At 60.7% G+C, this 22,176-nt stretch overlaps 6 protein-coding genes across 6 annotated transcripts; all 6 read right to left on the bottom strand.

Annotated features, from left to right (window-relative positions):
• Nucleotides 1–674: 674 nt before the first annotated feature.
• On the bottom strand, nucleotides 675–2,009 carry LINJ_11_0750 (conserved hypothetical protein; the record flags this gene model as incomplete). The annotated part of the gene is made up of 1 exon (XM_001463838.1): nucleotides 675–2,009. One exon carries the CDS (start codon nucleotides 2,007–2,009, stop codon nucleotides 675–677), a length of 1,335 nt encoding a protein of 444 aa, XP_001463875.1.
• Nucleotides 2,010–2,841: 832 nt separating this feature from the next.
• On the bottom strand, nucleotides 2,842–6,645 carry LINJ_11_0740 (conserved hypothetical protein; the record flags this gene model as incomplete). Its single annotated transcript, XM_001463837.1, has 1 exon — nucleotides 2,842–6,645. The coding sequence occupies one exon, from the start codon at nucleotides 6,643–6,645 to the stop codon at nucleotides 2,842–2,844; it is 3,804 nt and encodes a 1,267-aa protein (XP_001463874.1).
• Nucleotides 6,646–9,515: 2,870 nt separating this feature from the next.
• LINJ_11_0730 (PUF nine target 1) lies at nucleotides 9,516–11,477 on the bottom strand (the record flags this gene model as incomplete). The annotated part of the gene is made up of 1 exon (XM_001463836.1): nucleotides 9,516–11,477. One exon carries the CDS (start codon nucleotides 11,475–11,477, stop codon nucleotides 9,516–9,518), a length of 1,962 nt encoding a protein of 653 aa, XP_001463873.1.
• A 3,049-nt stretch (nucleotides 11,478–14,526) lies between these two features.
• Nucleotides 14,527–16,197, bottom strand: LINJ_11_0720 (conserved hypothetical protein; the record flags this gene model as incomplete). The annotated part of the gene is made up of 1 exon (XM_001463835.2): nucleotides 14,527–16,197. The coding sequence occupies one exon, from the start codon at nucleotides 16,195–16,197 to the stop codon at nucleotides 14,527–14,529; it is 1,671 nt and encodes a 556-aa protein (XP_001463872.2).
• A 1,778-nt stretch (nucleotides 16,198–17,975) lies between these two features.
• LINJ_11_0710 (anion-transporting ATPase-like protein) lies at nucleotides 17,976–19,205 on the bottom strand (the record flags this gene model as incomplete). The annotated part of the gene is made up of 1 exon (XM_001463834.1): nucleotides 17,976–19,205. One exon carries the CDS (start codon nucleotides 19,203–19,205, stop codon nucleotides 17,976–17,978), a length of 1,230 nt encoding a protein of 409 aa, XP_001463871.1.
• Nucleotides 19,206–20,951: 1,746 nt separating this feature from the next.
• Nucleotides 20,952–21,632, bottom strand: LINJ_11_0700 (conserved hypothetical protein; the record flags this gene model as incomplete). Its single annotated transcript, XM_001463833.1, has 1 exon — nucleotides 20,952–21,632. One exon carries the CDS (start codon nucleotides 21,630–21,632, stop codon nucleotides 20,952–20,954), a length of 681 nt encoding a protein of 226 aa, XP_001463870.1.
• Between the last annotated feature and the right edge of the window lie 544 nt (nucleotides 21,633–22,176).

Below are 22,176 nucleotides of genomic sequence, written 5' to 3'. Positions count from 1 at the left end.
GAGGCGCCCGGCACGCGCGCGGAGGCGCGACAGAGGCTTTGAGCGCACAAGCACAGATAGAGACACGCACACGCGGACGCTGGCAAGAAGATACAAATCACATGCAGCAAGAAACCAAAAAAAAACGTCGATGCCGCACAGCCAAGGAACATGGAAAAAGGGCATAAAATGCACAAGCGGGAAGGGGCGCGAGAAAAACAAGACGGACACGGCAACAGGAATGCGCATGACGCCTCCTCCACCCCCCCTCGACACACACACCGGATATCGAGGAGGACCGATCGGTGTGCGTGAGTGTAGCTTTTCGTTCCCTGCCGTGAGCTGGTGCGTATGCGTGCCTTCGCTTGCTTGTAATTTACATGGAAACGGGTGAAAAAAAAACGTGAAAGCACACAAAAAGAAGAGAAGCGACAGTGTACATTACAACCAGGGCCGGCAGAAAAGGGCGTTAGAACGGCAGGGAAGTTGCCCACAACACACTACAAACAACACGCAGGCAAACGCGGCATGAAGGCGAAAGACGCTAGGCGGACGGCAACAACGGCAAGCACATTGCCTACCCACGCGCATACACATCCGAGCGTCCGTGTGCGCATCGACAGGGCAGAGATGGACGGACCACGGCGGTGGTGCGAGACAGAGAAGGCGAAGGTTGAAGGGAAGAAAGGCTGCAACTACTCACGGAGCTTGTGGCAGTGCGGGTCGGCCTTGTCGATCGAGGCCGCCTTCTCCATCGCGCGCATCGCTGACAAAACGCCGGTGCTCACCCGCGACGCAGCGTGCGCCTCGCTGGACTTGAGGGTGCCGTGCGCGTTGCGCAGCAAGCCCAGCTCGCGCGTCGCGTTTGTTAGCTGGCCGGCCATCATCTCCCCCGCAGTGGCCACGGGGCTGGTGTGAGTGTCGCGAGCGTCCGCCGGCCCGCCAGGGTTTCCGGGCAGCTCTGGCAGCAGCCCCTGATCAATGAAGTCGCTCTTGTAGATGGACATGGTGACGTAGTGCTCCTTCTCAAGGCGCCGGCTCACCGCGCACCGCTTCTGCTCCGCCGTTGACAGAAACTGCGGGTTCGTGCGGTCGTTCGTGTCCAGCGGAGCACCGCTCGATGATCCGCGCAGCGTCCTAGAGGAGTAGTGCCTTCCGGCGAGACGGCGCAGCAGCGCTGCCTTGTCCGGGTTCGCGGAGGCGTCCAGGTTGTGGGCTGCAAGACTGCGCGCCAGGCTCAGCGGCAGCTGCGAGGGGTGAGCCTGACTCGTGTCGCCGTAATCCCAGGAGGTGCACGTGTATGTGCCCATCACACCGTCCCCAGGCACGCAATCATTCCACGTGTGGCGGTGGTCAGCGGTGTTCTCGAAGACTGGCGTCCACGTAGCGTTGGAGCTCGCGTGTTTCCGTGGCAGCAGCGAATCCTTTGATGTGATCTTCGGCGCGAGGTCGGCGCCGTCGTCCTCCATCACGCCGTGCGGCTTGAGCAGATCCGCATTGTAGGCGGCAGTGGCGGCTCCCGCGTAGCACACCGGATCATGCACGGCGCCATCAGCGACGTGCCGGGGTGCCTGGTAGTCATCCTGGTACACTGTATGCGGATGGCTACCGTCCGCCAAGACAATGTGAGCGGAGACAGCGGGGAGATACCAGTTGTGCTGGTACGCCGTGCCGTTATCCTGGCCTCTAATCCTTGCCGCAGCTGCAGAAGCGGCTGAATCTGTCAGCGTGGCGGCCAGCCAGGCCATATTCTTCACGGAGCGGTCCTTGTTTGTGTAGTCTACTTGGTAGATAGTGCGGTCGTCGCGGTCGCCTGTGTCAACACCGTAGGCAAAGATGGGGCGGTTGCGCACTTCGCCGCTTATTTCCTGCTTGAAGCCGCGCCCACTGCCGCCGTCGCTGCCTGCCAGACGGGGATCGCGGTTGTAGTCGTAGTCGTAGCGAGTCATGTACGTCGACATCATGTTGGCTGGCCCGTGCGGAGGCAGCAAGCATCCCACGCCCGCCGCATCGTCCCTGGGCGTGCTCATGGTGCACCGATAAACCTCTTGGCTACCAAAGACAGATGCCGGAACTACGGTGACGCTGGGTGGCGGTGGCACGAAGGGTAGAAGGGGCGGAGGCGGCGGTCACGTGTCACGGAGTGTGGGTGTGTGGGCTGCAAGAGCACAAGAGAAACCGTTTAAGAAGAGCAAGAGAAGTAGAAGGCAGCGTTGCTGCCGAGACATGCGCAGGATCTCGCACCGGCACAACCGCTTTCGTGGCAGCGGCGTATCGCGGGCGAGAGGGTAAGCGGAGGCAGCAATAACAGGAGTGGCGACACTATAGAAAAGTCGCACCGAGCACAAAAAGAGAAGCATCGTGCATACATAACGGTGAGAGAGCGGTCTGTGTCTTCAAGTGCGCCATATATCAGGATGCGTGGCGTGCATCCATCGGCGTCATTGCGCCGTACTCTTTCCCAGCCGGTGATGGGCAGCAGTGGAGCAAGCGCGACCGAGAACTTTTTAAAAGGCGCGAGATCAGCAGCAGCTCATGCGAGCATATGCGCTTCGCTTTATGCCGCTGTTGTTGTTTGACGAAACACGTCACGGATGTGCCAGCCGCACACAGGAAGCCATGGAAAAAAGAAGTAGGTATATGCGAGCCGCGGCTACACACACATTCCGCACACAGGCACACAGACACCTCGGCTGTGTTTGCGAAGCGATGGGGCAGGCAACCTCACCCATCCGTCCATCCCTCCTCGTGCACGTGTGTGTGTATGTGTGTGTGTGTGTGTGTGTGTAAGGAGGGGCCACTCACAAAAAGAGAGGGAGATGGAGAGCCGCCATCTCCCGTGCATGCGGTCACCGCGGTGTATCATCCATCCTGTCTCGGTGACGGATGATGCACGATAGCCAGCAGCGATACGAGCTCATCAACGCAGAGTTCCGTAAAAGCCGTCGTCGACGCAGATGCCTTCAGCTTGCACACCTGCAAGTCGCTCACAGCTTGCGCTGCAGCAGAGGCAGGTGTCGATACGATGACCGCATTCCACGCCGCACGACAGCGCCGCTGAATAGCTGTGGCCTCCATGATGCGCGCCAGCGGTCGCTCACGGTAGAAGTCGAGTATCGAAGCGAGTTCCGCTACGCCCCGCGAAGCTTCCCCTGCCCTCGCTGCGCACTCGTTCATGTGCGGCGCTGTGCCGTTGCACAGCTGCTTGCTCTCGCCTCTGCTTGTTGCTCCATGTGTGCCGAGTACGAAGACTGCGTACGCCTTCAGGAAGTTGGTAAATGGCGTCGCCGCTGAGTAGTGCTGCAGCCCGACAGCCGCCGCGCATGGTGAGGGGTCTGAAGTGGGGTAAGATGTCCCCTGTGCATCCCCAACTCGAGGTGCTGCCTGGAGGTCTGCAGGGCTCGCTGGTGGCGGAGAGTGGAAAGGTGTGAAAGCCGTTGCTGAGCGTGCCGTCGCTGTCGTCGCCGCCACCTCCTCACCGGCTGGAATGGCAACATGGCAAAAGGGAGGTGCCTGATTGATCCATCGCTGCTGTTCCACCGACGCCAACAAACATGATGCGTGGGATGCAATAACTGGCCCGGCAATATCATCAGCATCTGCGCCGCTCACGTGCTGCACTCGCTCTTCGCAATCACTCTCCGGTGTCGCAGGAAGACGGCGCACGTCGGCCCCATCTTCATCGAAGCTCACCTCCGTGCCTAGCGCCGCCCCCTGCGCGTCGTCTGTATGCTGATGTTGCGATGGTTGCGGCATCGATGACGAGGCCGGGAGCAAGCTCGGTGTGTGGTCGGCGAAAAACTGGGCCGAGAAGCTGCTTCCCGGCTGCGGGTGCTTCTCCCTTCCACCTTCTAGCGCGCTGAGGTCCTTCTCAGGCAGTTGCAGCAGGGAGTGCCCGTGCAGCAAAGCATCAGCAGAGATCACTCCGTCGTCGTGATAGTGCACGTATTTCTCTCCATGTGTCTTGGTGTTCGCGGATTCGACGACAGCGCCAGCAGCCTCCGCCTGAAAGACTCCTTCGCCGCTCTCGGAGGTCATGGCATGTTCGGCCGCTGATAGGGTCATCAGCGGAAGCGCATCCTCTGTGGACGACGTCACGGCGGGCACAACCGTCACCTCCTCCGCAGACTCAAGCAGCTGCGCCGCAGAAGTTGGCCATACCTCAGCCGCCTTCACCACAACTTTATCAGTGGGAGTGCTCGGTGCGCTGGCTCTCCCTGTGGAAGGGCCTGAACGGTGTGCCTCTTCCTCTCCGACCTGCTCCAACCGACTCTGCTGCTGCTGCCGGAGTTGCTGTGAAGCCTGTGAGTCGAAGGAACTCGAAGACGCCGAGGACGCTGTCGTTGACGAACATCGCCCTGCGTGCGGTGCAGAAGCGGCCGATGTCGAGACCCCTTGCGATATCTCCACGACAACACTCGAGGAGGCATGCGCAGCGTTCTCACCAGCTTTGTGAAGGTCGGTCAGAATCACTTTTTTGACCGGCGGCGGCCCACCATTGCACACCCCATCGGCTACCCGTGTAGCGCTACCAACTTCGTTACGCATCCCCTCCACACCCAGCATACCCACGTCCTTACCCTTGCATAACTGCGCTTCGGCGGCAGCAGCAGCAGTATCTGCTGCAGGGGCCATGAAGGCGTCGGTCCCCTCAGCCACGATGCAAGTCACTGCACCAGGCACGGGTCCTGCCTGGTCCTCCCGTCGCTCTGTCTCCGGCGCCTGCGGCCTCTCCTGCGAGACTTCGTCTTTGGCCACCAAGCGAGGAGCAGCAGCAGCCTCGGCGACCATTGTCGGCTCAGGTGGCGATGCAGGCACGCTGAGTGGCTCCAGCGGCAGCGCAGGCGGCGGCAGTGGCGCCCCTGCCACTTTTCGAAACGCCTCCGCGACCTCTGCGACGCCGCGCGTAACGTGAATCTGCACTGCAGTCTGCCCCTCGCCATCGGCTATTAGCACGAGCACGTTGCGGCCGTACAGCCCCATCACAATGAAGGGCCCAGGTGGCAGTGATGGGGTCGTCGTCTTGCCTGGCTTTGGTGCGCCGGAGAGCTGCGCAGCGGCAGCGTGAGACGACAGGGCGCGCGGTACAAGCTGATCACCGTGCACGACGCCGAAATGCGCCTCCATCAGCGCCGAATTGGTGTTGCACTCTAGCATTACACCGAAGCGGCCAGGCACGAAGACACGGGTGCCTTCTTTTACAAACAGCAGCGCAGCGGCGGTGAGCGGTTTCGGCGAGGGCGACGGAGGTGACAGTGAGAGAGGAGCGGGCGTGCCGCTGTTCTGCTCGTCAGCCTCACTGGGCCGCAGCGATGTTTCCTGCCACGACTTCTCGGGCGGCGCTACAGTAGCAGCTGATGACAGCGCAGAGGGAGGTGCAGATCCTTCGGCGTCGGCGACGGCAGCAGCAGGGGACACCCCCGTCGCACCTGGCGGCGGGTCTACCAGACCGTGGCGACCGCGAATGTCGCATGCATCGTGGCACCCAATGAGCGGTACCGCCCACGCACGCGTGTCCTTCCAGCGATACCCGGCCGGCGGTTGCGATGCCGGCGATGAAGTCGAGGGGTCAGTTGCGTGAAGTACGACATCGTGACACGTTTCCACCTGCGGCGGCGCTGCATCAGGGGCCGTTGCGGTAGCCGACACAACTGGCCTAATCCACGGGATTCCAAATGCGACGCCGAGAAACACCACCTCCTCAGGCGGCCGTGCCAGCTGATACACGCGGTTCGGCTGCACTCGGAATAGTTGCTGCAAGTTCAGCGAGGGTGCGTGGCCGCACATCGGCAGACTCCAGCGCAGGGGCGGGCTCAGGTACGCAGGTGATGTCGAGGGCGGGACAGGCGGCGTTGTAGCCGATGACGTGGACGGCGACGGCTCGCCAGACGCGGGGGCCGGGTAAGAAGGTGAGGGTAAGGTTGCGCCAGTAATACCATCGCGGCTCGACTGTGCGTTCTCAAGTCCACCGCTTCCCCCAGCAGCAGCTGTCCTTGCGGGCCTCGGCAGCACCGGGTAGCGCAGTGCAGCGCCAGAGGCGCCGGCGGCGGTGCTCTGCTCGCTCGTTGTGTCGTCCGACTCCGCACCCCGATAAAAGTGAGCCAGCTTCGCCACCGCACACACCAGCAGCGGGAGGGGGCACAGTCGCCATCCCTGCGGCGGCGGCACCCGCTGCGCAAACGCCTGCGCGTCCATGTACGCGAATCCGGCGTCGTCGTAGCCCAGCAAGACGGCACGGTGGTAGTTGACCGCTTCCGGCCACCGCCGCCGAGGCGCTTCCGCCTGCCCCGGCGGCGGTGGCTGCTGAGGGAGCCTGCCGTCGAATAGAAGCAAAGCGCACCGGGTCAGCTCATCATCGAGCTCAGCCATCGACGCCGCCGACGCCGTCAGCTCCGCGCCGTGGGCAAACGTGAGCGGCACGGGTTGGTCCTCCGAAGTCGTGACTCCGAGTGCACCTGCGGTGTCACTCGACACCGTGGGCTTGCTGTCGCCAGCGTCAGAGGCATCTGCTGGCGCGTGTTCCGCATCGATCTCCTCGATAGCAGCAGCTTCTGACGGCGGCGACGCCCCTCTCGACGTCGCGCGCGATGGTACCGCCGAAGACGCCACGGAGGACGACGACGAGAGGAATTCCACTTCGAACCCCTCCGGGGGTGCCGATGGCATCGTAGCAGCAGCAGCAGCAGCCGTCAACGTCTGCGGCCCTGCTGCATCCTCCGGGGCCCGCCGGGCATCTGTCAGGGCAGCTGCGGGTGCTGCAACCTTCTGTGTGGACTTACAACCAAGGGGCCGGGATGGAGGGAATGTGGGTAAATGGTCAAGACGTGGCGACAGCGGTGGTTGCTGCTGCAGCGGTGGTGAAGCACCTCGGAAAGAGGGCTGCGACAGGTGAAGACGCACACGTCCACCTTGTGGGGTGATGAGGTGCACAAAGCCGCCGCTGCCACTTTCGAGGTGCTCGTAACCCCCAAAGCAGAGCGGCTCCAGTCGCATGGCTGCGACGACAACTGTTGATGGTCCTTCGCCGGGCATGGCGGACTAGAAGAGGCGCGTGATGGCGAAGGCGGGGGAGACTGAGGATATGCTAGTGGAGGCAGCAATGACGACGTGACGTGTACATGCGTGTGTCGGGGGCCTTACCTATGGGTAGAAACGAAGAGCAGAGGCAGGAGGCTGAACAAGAACTAAAGAGCAACTTCACGTGTGCTGGAAGAGAGCGACCGGGATGGTAGAGGCCGCCTTCGGGCGAGCGTCGGCGCGCGTATGCGTGCGTTGGTGAGAGAGAGGAAGACCGAGGGTGTGTGATGTGTTGAGAGGTACGCCTCTACCTTCTCTCTATTCCGAAGTAAACTACGATCAGTGTATCTCCCCCCTTACCTCTCGTTTCGGTGGCGCTGGGCAGCACTCCTTTTCTTGTCGTTCGCCTTTTTTCTGAGAGCGGTGGTGGTGGTCGGTGCTGGCACGCACGCTATCGTGAATTAAGGCTACATACGCCATGGTCAGTGAGCACGCCGACACATGCAAAGAGCGGTAGACGCGCACGCGCATCAGGTTACGCCATCAGGGGGGAGAAATGGACGAGTGAGGGGAGGGCATCAGTGAGAGACGTGGTGGTGGTAGGGGGGGGGGAGAACACCGAGAAAGGCACAAGTAAAACATTCAAGCGAGACGATGAGGCAAGCCGTGCGAAGTCGCGCAATGCTGCGCTGTGCGCTGTGCACGTACCCGTAGCGTGGCCCTCGTCCACATATTCTGCCCTTGGGCTTTCGCTATCGTCTTGAGGACTGGATGGCCTAGAGCCGCATACGCCGGCCACAGACGCATACGTGCAGATCCATGGGCACAAACGCGCCATCGCCTACCGTGCGCACCCACGCCCACCCCCATGCAGAAGAAGCGTGCGGCGAGTGCGCGTGCGTGTGCTTCTCCCTTTCTTTTCTCTTTGTTTTCTAAGAGTTACTCCCAGGGGGTCACCTTCTGCTTTCTTTCTACTTCTCCCTTCTTGTCGGACCTCGCCCTCCCCCTCAGCAATGGCAGCGACAGTGCCGCAGCGACAGCAATATCCCACCGCAACGTCGTGGCCCGGCAACGCACCGCCATCGGCTTCCCTATTCGTTCCATATCCCTACTAGGCATACGGAAGCCGTGTACATGCGCGTCTGTGTACGGGGTGTCGAGTGTGAGCGTACGCAACCGTTGGAAGTCAGCGGCCAAGAGGGGGACGGCAAGAAGAAAAACAACGTAACGCCTCAGTCGACCATGCAAACACACACACACGCCGTTTCCAATGATGGGTTGGAGCAGGGGCAGAAGGAAGGGTCAGGGGCCTCAAGCAAGATGTGGCAATACCGCTAGGGGTGGGGTGGCCAAACCACGAGCGCACTGAAGAGCATCCATAGCATTTTCCAGAGGCGAAGCACTCAACACAAGACACCAGCGCTTGCGCCGTCACGAGGGGAGGGCCAGGAGAAGTAGAAGAGAAATCCGTGAGGTGCACAAGACGAAGGGGGTTGATTGGTTCGTTGGTCACGGAACATGTACAAGGGCCCCCACGCCATGCCTGCGAGCCTTATGCGGAGGATCGTGTAGTACAATGAAAAGAGAGTCAGGTGCAACAGATGCATGGAAGCCCGTGCCGGTGGCGCCGACACGGATACAAAGCAATTAGAAGATGAGACGCACGTACAGCCAGACGAGAGAGACGTACACAAGCACAGCGGGCGAGCCACACACAAACGCCGGTACAAGCACAACGCACTGCTGCTCTACGCCCACACCAGCACATGCCCACGGGCTCACGGATGGCGTGAGGCGGATGAGGAGGGAAAGCATAGTTGCCTGAGCACGCCAACGAGCATAGGCAGAGCCTCAACTTTTCCTTTTTTGTTCGCTTTAACGTGTCCGTTTCGCCGCCGCAGGGCGCGCGAGCTCGAAGCCCCCCGCCACCGCCACTCCGGCACTGCGCGGCCGGTCATGGGCCCCACCCCATCGCGTCGTGCGAAGCAGCCCTAGACACGCGTTACAGCAATATGCCGACTCAGTCATCCAAGCACGGCTTCCGCCTCGAACACGGGCCACCCCCCGCCGCCCCACGGGGCGCCTCGCAGCAGCTACCGTCGTACCGGTCGCCACATGCGGCATCCCTTGCGGTGGCTCAGGCTCCCCACCCACCAGTAGGCAGTGCGAGGGCCGGGGGTCGGATACGCTCGAGTCGCGCGGACACGCTGCCCATCATGTGGATGGGTCAGACGTGTGCACTGCAGCAGGTCGCTCCGGCGCCACGCCATCCAGGACCTGGCCGCCGGCATCAGCAGCAATAAATATCTGTGACCTCCTCGCACCGTAGGCACCTGGCCCTGCCAGTACTAGAGGTAGGTGGGTATTGGCAGGGGTAGAGGGGAGGGGCTGTTGTGCTCTCCCTCAGAGAGGGGGTGTGCTGGGCGCTGTGATGCCATGCCTTGAGAGGTGTGCCCTCCTCCCTGGCACCCGGGGGCACACTCTCCAGCGACGCTCCTAACCATAGCGCTCTCTTGCCCTCAGCAGGCGCTTGTACGTTGTTTGGAGTTGGGTAACGACGTACAGGAGGCAGCCCGCTGTGGCGGGTCGAGAATTACTGTTTTCATGCTGCTGTTGCATGCATCCGTGGATGAGGTGGAAAGCGGTGCGGACAAGCTGAGCGGCAAGGAGCTGTCGCTGTCTGTGCCATTACTGCTGCTCGTGAAACTCAGACGCTGGTCCGGGAAGAGCATTCGTGTTCTGGGTGATAGCGGCAGCGCGGCGGCGGAAGTCGCATGCTGGGGTTTTCCTGCAGAAGCACCCTTCACTGCCGCGGCCGTCGCTGTCGCCTTGTTCACGGTTGCCGCGAGGGCAGCGCTGGTGACGGATGGGCTCGCCTTCGGGGACTCCATCACCACCTCCGAGAGTTCGCCGTTCTTCAGGAATTGCTTTGCCCGGCGCTTCAGCAACCTCTTCGAGCCCACCGACCACGGCTCTGCCGGCCGCGACATGGCACTGTACTCGTGCACCGTTAAGGATAGCCCCCCGAGCTGGGTTGCGTAGATGGAAGCGGCCTTGGGTGGGATGTGGCTCACGACAACCTGGTGAAAAAGATCTAGCCCCTCCTGCGCGCTGCCCTTGTAAGAGGTGGAGAGAGACGGAGGCGGCGCTGTTGCCATCGTTAGAGTGGCTGCAAGGGCTGGAGGAGAGAGCGCCGTCGCCTCTTTTTGCTTGTCGTTTGCTGCGGCTGGGCCACCGTTGATGGACGGCGAGCACCCTGTAGAGCTGGCAGCAGGCAGCCGTCCGTGCCGATCAACAAACAGCGCCCGCGACGGCGGCGCCTTCCAGACGGCGAAGGAGGACGAGGCGGAGGAGGGGGCGGCGATTCCGGAGCTGCCACCATGCTGCAGTGCATCACTTCGCAAGCGGCGGCGGCCAGCCGCAATGCGGCGCTGCGGCCCCAGCGCCGCTGCCTCCCACGCCTTTAGCTGCTGCTCCTCCCGCAGCATGTCCGTGAGATACGACTTGAGGTCGAGCAGCTGTTTGTCGTCTACCTCCGACGGGTACAGCGAGTGCTCAAACTGAATCGCCTGCAGCATTCGCTGCCGCCGCGTCGGTCTACCGGCGGCGGAAAGCGCAAGCACCTCGGGTGACGATGGGGCGGTGCGCGGGCGGCCAGTACCACTGCCAACGCCATTCATCACGTTGGTGTCACCGCCGGGGTGGCCAAACTGGGATATGGACGCCTGAATCGACGCCTCGGCGATTTGCTGCAGTCGCTCTCGCTGCGGTAGGCTGTAGAAGGTCGCCCGGTCATAAACGCGCTGCATGACATGCTCCTGCACGTACTGCCGCAGCGCCGCAATGTGCGTGGTGTCGATGATGGTGAAGTCGCCACGCGGCGCCTTGCTGCAGTAGTCCGCCTGAATAACGCGGAGGATGTGCAGCGGGTCTTTGAAGCGGCTCATGGCGCTCGCGTTGTGGGTGTTGAAGACATGGTAGTCGAGGGCCGTGTCAGGCTCCCACATGTACCCCTCACAGGCACCGATGTACCGCGTGTTGTGGCGCAGATGATAGGCGCAGTCAAGGTTCGCCATGAAGCAGGCGTCAAAGAGCACGGCTTCGAAGACACGCGTGCCGAAGACGTCGGCGAGCTCGTGCGCCTGCAGCGAAACACGGTTCTGCTCTAGCTCCACATAGTCGCCCATACCATGCCCGCCATACACGAAATAGCTTCGGCCCGGATCGTGCCAGCGATGCACGAAGCTCTCAAACATGTCGTGCTGGTAGCCGCGCACCTTGGCGTAGTTCTTGAGCTGGTACCTGTCGCCATCGATGCGAGCCTCAAAGCTGCCGCCGTCGCTGTTGAAGGCGAGCAGCGCCATGTCCGTCACGCCGCGAATCTTCTTCATCTGCAAGAACTTCCAAAACGGCCATGCTGTGACATCATTGATGGAGGCGCACAGCACCAGGAGGCGGTTTGGGCAGCGCCTCGGCGGCATGGCGCCACGATCGAGAAACGTGCCTGCCTCTGCGCTGCGCTTTCTGTCTGCGTGAGGTGCCTCTGTCAGCGTTTGCTTGTACACCTTTTTTGTTTTTGCTACGTGCCCCTACATAGGAAGGAGGAAGCGCGGATCTGCATAGCACGCGCACACGCAGATACCACCACCACGGCACGCCCCCGTCGAGGCAAGCACAAGTGTAGCGAATAAGAAAAATAGATTAGGGCGTTGAAGAAACACACACACACACAAAAGGGTACAAGTAGGAGAAAGCCCCGCGTAAAACGGCCACGAACTCGCACGACGTTGCCGGTGCTCCCCGACTTCGTCCGCGATTTGGCGCGCGAGGGGGAGCGCAATCGTATTCTAACCCAACGGTACACACACACACGCACACCTTTCTCTCTCTCTAGCGGCGCTGCGCGGCAGCGGTCAAAGACCCTGGCAAGACGACGACGAGAGAGAGAGAAGGAGGGAAGGACAGAAGGACAGCCGAAAAACGTGCAGGCGGCAGAAGTAGCTCCTAGTGCGAGAAACCCAACCGGAAGAAAGCACACACGCACACAGTGTGTGTTACGTAAAACAAAGAATGACGGAGGAGTACTGCACAGAGCGGTGAAGCGTAACGCGACCTTCTCAAAAGGAAAAAAAAAACGCTGCAGACCGACGAGGAGCGAAAACGAAAAAGAGTGACTGGGGGAGACACACTACGGGCCGCGTTGGCAAAGATGGCCAGCAGCTCCCACACCCCCACGCACACGCACGCACGCACACGCGCACCGAAGAACAAGCACGGCGCTGACACCAAAAAAGGGGTCAAAACGGGTTGGGAGAGAGAGACGTCGGGCGGAAGTCAAGACCACGAAGGAGTTAGTGATGCGCACCGTGCGAGTCGTAGCCCAAACCCACCGACGGGAACAGGAGAGGGTGGAACCGATAGAGAGCGTGAGGCGGAGACAGGCAGGTCAGAGATAATCCGGAGGGGAAGCGGCACAGCGTAGAAGCGTGAGAGAGGACACGTAACAAAAAAAAAATGGCAGGTGTTTCTCGTTCGTATATGTACTCAGAAAATGAAAGAAAATATGGTGCGCAACAGAGAGGGAGGAAGGGAGGTGGTTGCCAGGGGCGGGGGGGTCCAGCGAGACTCCGTTTTTCCAAGGCCGCGAATGGACAGAAAAGGAGGCAGAGAGCAGGAGGCCGGGGAAGGAGGACAAGAACACCTCATAAACCTCTGCTGGCGGCACCAAGCGCTGGCCCCCTCCCTCCCTCCTTCCCTCCTCCGCTGCTGCGAAATTGGCTGCCGCTTTTACGTTTGCACGTGTCTGCGCTTGGTTAGGTGAACTGAAGTGCGCGCGTTTCTGTAGCTGCGTGTGCGAACGCGTGCGCGCCTTCACGCAAGAGCAGAGCAGAGCAATATGTATAGACGTGCTCGCCTTCGTTCCGTGTTACCGGGTGTGCCTAATACTCTCTTGTGCGTCTTAGTCTGTGTTTCTGTTTCGCTTCCTTCGGCTTTCGACCAACTTCACCGCGCACCGTCGCACGCTTCGCTCTCCACTCCCGTGCGAAGACGACGCAAAAACGGTGTCAGGAGGGGATGGGCAGCACAGCACGGCACAGCGGCGCGCGAGTCGGTTGGCAGGACGGAAGCGAAGTGGGAGGAGTTGCTCTGAAAAAAGCGGGAAGACGAAAAAAACAGCAAGCGAGATAAAGGAAGTTGATGAGAAACACGAAAAGAAAAAACGGTAGAATCTCTGTGACGGAGGGGAGGGAAGGAGCAGGCGCCGTGCACAGACACGCGCACGCCGTAGTGTATGCCTCGCGGAGTGACGGTGCGCAAGTGGCCGCGCAGGTGCCTCTCCCTCTCTTCCTGCCTTTTTTTTATTTACTTAGCTTCTCCTTTTCTTTTTCCTTTACTGCTGCTGCGTGTGTGCATGTGTGCATGCGTGGTCGGAAGGGAAGAGGAGCGGCGCCATCCATCGTGGTGCGCGCAGAGAGAGAATCAGAGCGATGAGGAAGGGTTTTGAGTGCGGGTCATCAATGCATGAAAGCAAGAAGGTCGAAAAACATCCGGAGATGGGGCGGGCGGCCACCACCACCACCACCCACTCCCCACACACATATTCGGTCCCACCGCTTGTGGTGCAAGGGCTGCAAACGGCAGCCTTGCCCTTGACCTGCTTCCTCGTTGTTTCGCCTCGCCTATAGTCACGCGAGAAAAACAAGCAGAATTTGAAAAAAGCAAGGGCGTGGCAGCGCTAGCGCTCAGTCAAAGGATGCATGCGTGCATGGGTGGAGGATGGAAAGGGGAGGCACAGCGATAAAACGGAGATGGCACTCGGTGGCCGTGAAATAGGACACCGGAAGCGGGAGGGAGAGAGGGAGGGGCCGATCCCCGTATGTTCGTTAGTTTTTGTGTTGCTGTTGTGTCGGTTCTTTCTAGCACTTGTGGCGGTCTCTCTTTGCACCTCAGCAGGGAAGGCCTCTTCACGCCTCCCTTCCCTTGGCACAGATCTAAGGTCTACACGCGCGCACAACGGAAAAGGAAAAGCAGCGACACACACACACACACACACACACACACACAGCAGAGAGAAAGTACACCAGAAAAGGCAACGAACACAAGCGAGGAGAGATCACGCAAGCGAGCGCGCTTACCAGTTCACCTTCACTGCAGCCGAGGAGCTAAGGCGCGAGGCGAAGAGGTATGCGTGCCAAGCCATGAAAGAAGTGGACATGAAAAGACGGACCCCCTCCTCTCCCCTGCGAGGTAGCGAGAGCGAAAATGCTTGACGATCGGCGAGTACGAGCACGGCGTATGGTCAAGCCGAAAAGAGAATGGGAGAAGACCGCGTAACAGGGAGATAGGTAGTTCGATACAGACACACAGGCACCATATTCGAAACAACGAGCCGCTCGACATGGTGTGGACTGCTCCTGCGTCGCTGCTGCTCGGCTTCTCGCTTCATGTATGCACGTTCCTGCCTCTTCCGATCCTCTGCCACCCCCTTTTCCTCCCCGCCAACGATTCTGAGGCGGCTCTTTGGCGTTTCTAGACATAGTACCGCTCAAGCTCGTGCTGTGCCTCCTCGGAGGCCTGATCGCGCACATCGCGGTAGTACACCCGCCGCTCCATCTGCCGCAGTGACTGCCGCATCAGGTCCAGCTCGCTGTGCACACCCTTCATCTCCAGCTTGTAGCGCTCCTCAATGCGCCTTCGGTGGCTCACCTCAGCCTTGAGCTTCTGCCGCAGCTCGGCCACGAGCGCATCTTTTTGAGCAATGGCTTTGGCGTTTTCCTGCGCTTGTGCGAGGGCACCGCGGCGGCATTCCTCCAGCTCTGCGTGCAAGGACTGCACCTTGGGGTAATACTGGCGTGACATACGCTGCTCTGTAGCGTAGACCTCGTTGTGCTGCCGGCGACGCTCCTTCTCCGCCAGATCGAGCGCCTCCTGTAGTGCTGCGCGCAGCCAATCCACCTGCCCGCGAACATCGCGAAGCTGCTTTTCTGTGGTGTGGCGATACTGCACCAAGTCGCGCAGGCTCTCCTCATGCAGCACTTCGAGCTGATCGATCGTTGCGAGGTATTTGGCCTCCTTCTCGAGATGCTGACGGTGTAGCTCGTCGTTCTCAGTCGTCCTCACGCCACGCTCCTGCTCGTACGTGATGCGCTGCTCCTCCAGTTGCTGGCGAAGCATATTTACTTCTTCGTTGAGAGCCAGCAGGTGCGTTGCGGCTGCCGTGTTCGCCGTGATGGTGTGCGCCGACGGACCAAACGGAGTGCTGGGCACCTGCAACTTGTACGGCACGTTGAGCAACGCTGCCATCTCGGCATCTTCGGCGACAGTGCCCAGCGCAGCCGGCGACGGCGACAGTGCTGGACGTCGAGCAGAGGTGGTGGCACCAACAGCCTTGTGTATGCTCATCGATGCCGGTGGAGACGCGAGCGCAGGCGAAGGCGAGCAGGGGGCCGCCATTGCGGGGGCTCCAGCGCCCTTTGTGCCAACCTCCGTCCTGCTCAGCTCTAGAGTGTTCTCTTCATCCCCGACATCTGCGGCTCTCGCGTCGTCACACGAAGCCCCTGTTGATGCACCGGCGTCGGTCGATGGAGGCCGACGCCGGTGCGAGGTGCTCCCCGCTACTCTGGAATTTTGGTTGCTGAGAGCGCGCAGTCGCTGCCCGCGTGCGCGGCACAACTCCACAAGCTTTCCAAGTTGCTCTCGCTGCTCGGCTTGATGCGCGTAGAGTGCTGTGTTCTCGTGCAGCAGCCGCGTCGACCGCTCACGTTCCTCCTGTACCTGCAGAGACAGGTCGGAGCGCTCGTTACGCAGGTGCTGCAGCTCAACCTCACGCTGCTGCGTTTCCTGCTTGAATTCAGTGTATCGAGCCTCTCGTTCCCTGCGCAGGAAGTCGATCTTATCTATCACCTGCTGCACAGTCGTCTCATGCTGATCAATGAGCGCCATCAGCGCCTGCACGTAGGCCGCGCCGGCTACGGCAGATACCTCCGCCTGGGACGGGCTTGTGCGCTCTAGGGCATGGCGCAGCTGCTCCTCCCGGCGCTGTTGTAGTTGAATTCTACTGAGACTTGATGCACGCTTGCAGGTAGCGTCGGGTATGGTGCTTGCCGGCGGAGATGTGGAAGAAATCAGCGAGCTGTCCTCAAATGAGCGGGCGCCGACGCGCGGCGTCGGTCTTGCAGGAGGTACGTGACACCCGGGCATGCCGCTAGGAGGGCTGAGACGTCCTTGCAAAAGAAAATGACGGGCTGTGCGAGTGTCTGAGGAGGAAGACGATGGGGCCTACGCGACTGTGGTGCGTGAAAACGAGAAAGATGGCATGGAAGGGGAGGGCGGGAGGATCGGAGGAGAGCCTTTTTGTCGACTCCCCTCCCCACACACCTGCGTCTTCTGGCGTCTGTGCTCGTGAGGGCGGGGACGTGCAGAAGAGAGCGGGCAGGGGTGAATGCAGGACGAAGTGGGTCCGAAGGAGACGAGCAAGCGAAGTGCCGCAGCCGCTCTTGCCCGCCTGCCTCGCCCTCGCACACCCAACGAGAACAACAGCAATAGCAAGGAAGGCGAGAAGCGTAAACGATACACACACACACACGTCGCCGTGCTGTCGCTCAGTCGCGTCACCGTCGCCTCCTCCTCCTCTCTTTGTTTTGTTGTTGGAGGACCTCTATTGGTGCGTCGCTGTCGAGAAGAGAGAGGCTATAAGCCCCCACCTCCTTTCTTTCTCGCCGCCTTCGTCGTGCGATGGTGGCCTGTACGGAGGCCGCGGCTTAGACCTGTGCTTTACGTGTTCGCTCTCGGTGGATTGTGACTGCGTGAGCTGCTCATGTGCGTGTAAGTGTTTGTGTGTGTGTGTTGATCGGCCACTGTGCAGGCACCGATTTAGTAAGCAACAGAAGAGCGAGACGCGGGAGGCGGATGGATGGGTGGGGGGACCAAAAAAGAGGGATGAGAAGACGAGAGTGGGAGAAAAGCAGCGCCCAAAATACATAAGCGGGAGGTCAAGCAAAATTCAAACACGTAAAGCAGAGCGTGTAAGTCCAGAGCCGATGAGCACCGCACCACGCCGAAGCAGTGCGGTAGAGCGCCTCACCTATGCGTGTGCCTCTCCACCTGTACCTCTGCGTGTGGCCTCGCGCTTGCACCACAACCACCACCATTCTTCTGCACGGGTCCGCCGCTGTCTACGCATTCGCTGGCGAGCACGGGGTACGGGCGAGGCAGCAGACAGTCATCATCATAGAGGAATAGCATGGCCACCTACTCGACGCACATGTGGTGAGCAGTGGGCTCACAACCACGAGCAGGCACACGAGAGCCGTCCTCTCCACGAGAGTCGGGCTTCTATACCTTTGCCGCGCTGCATGACCGTGATGAGGCGTGGTCGAGTCGTGCAACGAGGCAAGAGAGAGGGCAGCTTGCTCGATGGTATCCGTTAACAACAGCCGCTGCTGCAGCACCCACAGATAGTTGAAGGGCGCCGCGTGGCCAGGCGTCGCAGGGGAGGCGGTGGCGACAGCCATTCAAGCAATAAAAAAAATGCCCCTACTCCCCCCCCCAAAAAAAAGACGACGCGTAGAAGCGCACGCAAACGCGAGTGTCGCTGTGTGCGCGCGCACATAATGTGCGTGTGTATGCCGGCTGCCTGCGTCATTGGGTTTGCTCACATGTGTGGTGTTCGAGGGAAAAGAGCGGGGCCGAAAAGTTCGATCTTTGTGTCTCTCTTTCCCGCTGTAGCACGGCGTTGCACAGAGCAAGGGCCCGGCAGACCAGCATCAAAAGGAAAAAAGAAAAACGGCTTCAGAGAAGCTGGAAGGCGCGCGCATCCGACCCGCCCATCTCCCACGCACTTCCGTCCCTTCCCTAACCTTGTCGAGAGCGCTCGCATGAGCACACGGTCCTGTCATCAGTGCAGCGCGGGAGCCCTCACCCCCACTCTGATTTGGGACGCTCTTTTTCCAGCATCGGCATCGACACACTCTGGCTTATTAGCAAGGCTCCTGCACGTCGATGTAGCCATGTGTCTCCGGACTGTACGGCTCCTGCAAGAAGCGCGCGAACTTCTTCAGTGCCGGGACGCCGCGCACCTCGTCGCTGAGCAGCGGCATCTTCACGACGTGGAAGTCCTCGTACAGGAGATCAATCTGCTCAAGGTACTTCGCCTGAATCTTCTGTCGAGCCGAGCACATGCGACACGGCGGCTCTGACGACGGCTTCAGCACGAGCTGGTTCACCACGATGCTGTCGCAGCCGATGTTATACTTCATGAGCTCCTGCACAAGCCGCTCTGTTTCGTAGACGCTCAAAAATTCGGCAATGCAGACGCAGACGAAGCTGGTGCGGTTCGGGTCACTGAAGCGGGCCTGCACCTCCTCCATCGTCTGACGCCAGTGAAGCGCTGTCGAGCGGACTTCGTCTGCGGTGATGCACCACCTGCTCTGTGGCGAGGCCGCAGCCGCCGAGCCCGCGCCGGGAGCTGCGCTCGACGGCGAAGGCGCAGCTGTTGCTTGCTCGCAGGAGCCCGCGGTGTCACCGCAAGCACCACCGAGATCTCCGAGGTTGGAGCCGATAAGGTGCGAAGCCGCCTCTATCATCGGCGCCAAGCCCTCCAGGCTCATTAACTTGTCAAAGGTACTGTTCAGCGTCTGTGGCAATGCCAGCAGGCGCAGCGTGTGGCCTGTCGGCGCGGTGTCGAAGATGAGCAGGTCGTAGGACAGCGTGCGGACGTAGTGCAGGATTTCTGCAAACACAGAGATTTCGTCGATGCCGGGCATGGTGCGCGCCGCCTCCTTGAGAACTGCACCGATACGAGCAAAGGTTGTGGTGTGCTGGGCGGCGTCTGCCGCCGCTTCCTCGGGCAGGGACGAAGCACTGCCGTCCCTCTTCGTCCCTGTCAGGGAACTCATCAACGCACCGTGGGTGAAGTTCTTCGGATCCACCTCCATGGCAGCCAAGGATTCCTCCAGCCCTTTCACCGGTGTCGGATGTGGGCCGAAGCGCTGGTTGAAGGCATCACTGAGGTTGTGTGCAGGATCTGTCGAGATCAGCAGCACCCGTCGCGGCCGCGTGCCTCCTGGCGACGCGGCATCGCTGATTGGCGTCGTGGCAAACAAGGTAGCCAACGCGCAAGAGGTGGTTGTTTTGCCCACACCGCCCTTGCCGCCAACAAAGATCCACTCCAGGTTGGCGTGCAGCAGCTCCGTCAGAGTCGGGTCCATCATTTCACCCGCTGCGCTGTTCTCTGCGTATATGGTGTTTTGCCTTATTATGGTTCGCCTAGCGGCGTAGGGGTGGCTATCCGCGCGACTGCTCGTGTGGCGAGATCAAGGAAGAGAAGCTTTTCGCGAAGGCGCGTTGCTGGCGACGGTGAAGGGAAGACGAGCACAAGAGGGAGAAGGATCAGAGGATCAGAACCACAGGAGACACCTCCGCAGAAAACCAAGGACGGACCTGTTTTGTTTCTCCGCTCTGCTTCAAGCGCCTTTCGTGTGCAGAGCATACGCGGCTCTTCGTGGAGCCGCCTACAGCGCGCCTCTCTGCGCTTGGCGCAGCCGGCGTACGAGCGGCCTTGCCCCCCCCACACACACGCACATATACGTCTTGCATTGCAGCGCCCAGCACAGGCCCGTTCCTACACCAGGAAGGTGCGCACATGTCACCGTGTCCTGCCTTTTCTTTGAGTACTGTCCACTCGCTCTCTCTCGCCCCGATCCCTTTCACGTTTCGAGCTGTTCGGCCGCTGCCGCAGGAGGGGGAGCGTGCAAGCGGCATGGCGAAGGGACGGTGGGGGAGAAATACAAACCCAAACAAAAAAAAGCGGACGAGAGAGCTGTCATCGAGTGACGCAAACACACACACACACATAACCATCAGCCGAAAAAAAAAACGAAAGAGTGCACGACGTGAAAGAAGGCAAAGAGCCGAAAATGTTGCCCCTACAACGTGACGCCCAAACACCTGCGCACGCCCACAAGGAGGGAGAAACGCAGAGATGCGCGGAGCCGCTCTTCATCCTTTTCTTTTTCTCCGCCGTAGGGCGCGTGAGCTCGAAGCCCCCCGCCACCGCCACTCCGGCACTGCGCGGCCGGTCATGGGCCCCACCCCATCGCGTCGTGCGAAGCAGCCCTAGACACGCGTTACAGCAATATGCCGACTCAGTCATCCAAGCACGGATTCCGCCTCGAACACGGGCCACCCCCCGCCGCCCCACGGGGCGCCTCGCAGCAGCTACCGTCGTACCGGTCGCCACGTGCGGCATCCCTTGCGGTGGCTCAGGCTCCCCACCCACCAGTAGGCAGTGCGAGGGCCGGGGGTCGGATACGCTCGAGTCGCGCGGACACGCTGCCCATCATGTGGATGGGTCAGACGTGTGCACTGCAGCAGGTCGCTCCGGCGCCACGCCATCCAGGACCTGGCCGCCGGCATCAGCAGCAATAAATATCTGTGACCTCCTCGCACCGTAGGCACCTGGCCCTGCCAGTACTAGAGGTAGGTGGGTATTGGCAGGGGTAGAGGGGAGGGGCTGTTGTGCTCTCCCTCAGAGAGGGGGTGTGCTGGGCGCTGTGATGCCATGCCTTGAGAGGTGTGCCCTCCTCCCTGGCATCTGGGGGTGCGTGGCCCACTTTCGGAGGCAACTCACCGACGAAGGTCGAAAAGAAACCTCAGTCAAGTCGCGCATGGCGCACGAGGGAGAAGGATCGGCGAAGCGGCACAGGCGATGGGCGAAAGGCCGCTGCGGTCTCATCAAAAGACGTGAAAGCAGCAAGACACGCAAAACGCTCTAGCAAGGTATGGATAAAGGGAGTGCTGCACTGCAGCATTACTGTCTACGCGAATGATGTAAGTGTAGGCACCGGTGTGGTCGTGAGCGAGCTTCGACGGATGATGCGCGCTTGCGAGTGCTGGCAGATCGGTTCCCATGTCCTCCTTGCCCTGGATGTATCCTCCGTGCCCCTTCTTATGTTTCACTCGTGGCCGCCGGCGGCCTCCAGCAGCGCGGCAATCCGCTTGTACTTGCGCTTGCGCGCGAGATACAGGGGCGTCTTGCCAGCGCCATCTACCTTGTTAACATCTGCACCGTTCTCGATGAGCAGCCGCACAATATCGACGTGCTCACGATCATCGCCGCCAAGCTCGATAGCCTCCAGTAGACCGGTCCAGTGGTAATAGTTGTAATGGTTCACATCGACACCCTTCTGCAGAAGCAGGCGCACCATCTCCACGTGACCGCGCTCGCAGGCGGGGATCAGTGCCGATCCGCCAAACCGGTTCACAATGGAGTGGTCCGGCACACTCGTTTTCATGCGGAGGCTCGTCTGGCTTCCGTACCGCATTGTTCGCTCGGCGTTCTTGTAGATGTGCTCCATGATCTCCTGCCGCCCCTCAGCGGCGGAAAGCAGGTACGGGGAGTCGTGCAGGTCGTCAAGAGCGTTCACATCCGCACCCGCGTCCAGTAGCAGCTTCGCACCCTCCACGAAGTTTTCCCAGACGCATATGTGCAGCGGTGTACGGTGATACAGCGCCGGGTCCTGCGCCACCTCGTTCACGTTGCGGTTCTGCGCGATGAGCACCTTCAGCGCCTCAACATCGCGGTTGGCGATGGCAGTGAAGTACGTCGTCTCTGAGCCGTTCTTGGCGTTCGGCATGGCGAGAGAAGGCAAGACGTACGGTAAAAAGCGCTAAAAGGATGCAGGGGCACCGAAGAACCTGTGCTGCTCATTCGCTTGCACGCGCGGGAAGGTCGCCGGCATGCGCCGAGGGACGCCTCGAGGAGACGCCGAACGCCAACGCCGCCAACGACACGAAAAAGGGTGTCGTGGACAACGTCCGCAAGATGAATGCAAACAGAGGGAGGGAGAGAGGGCACAAGATGAGCCGGAGAAGAGGGAGACGGGGTGCAGTGCTGGCGAGTGACGATAAGTGATAACAAAATGAGGATGATAAGGAGGGCAGGCGCTCAACGACGCTCATCCGTGAAAAGACGGAAGACGCGAGAGAAACATCTGTGAGGGTTGTGGTGGAAAGCATGATGAGGGGCAGCAACCAGCAGAAAACAAAAATGCGCGAGACGCAAAGCAGCTCGGCGAGGAGGACGCGGCTCACCTACGCGCGTGCGGACGGAGCTGTCTGTTGTCGTTGCGGTTGTCGAGCGAGATCAGCAAGAAGGCGGCGTAAAGAGAAGGTGTAGGT

Source organism: Leishmania infantum, chromosome 11 (assembly GCF_000002875.2).
Source record: "Leishmania infantum JPCM5 genome chromosome 11".
In the NCBI taxonomy this organism is placed as follows: Eukaryota; Euglenozoa; class Kinetoplastea; order Trypanosomatida; family Trypanosomatidae; genus Leishmania; species Leishmania infantum.
The sequence above is the reverse complement of the archived record's forward strand: the minus strand, read 5'-3'. Positions and strand labels throughout refer to the sequence as shown.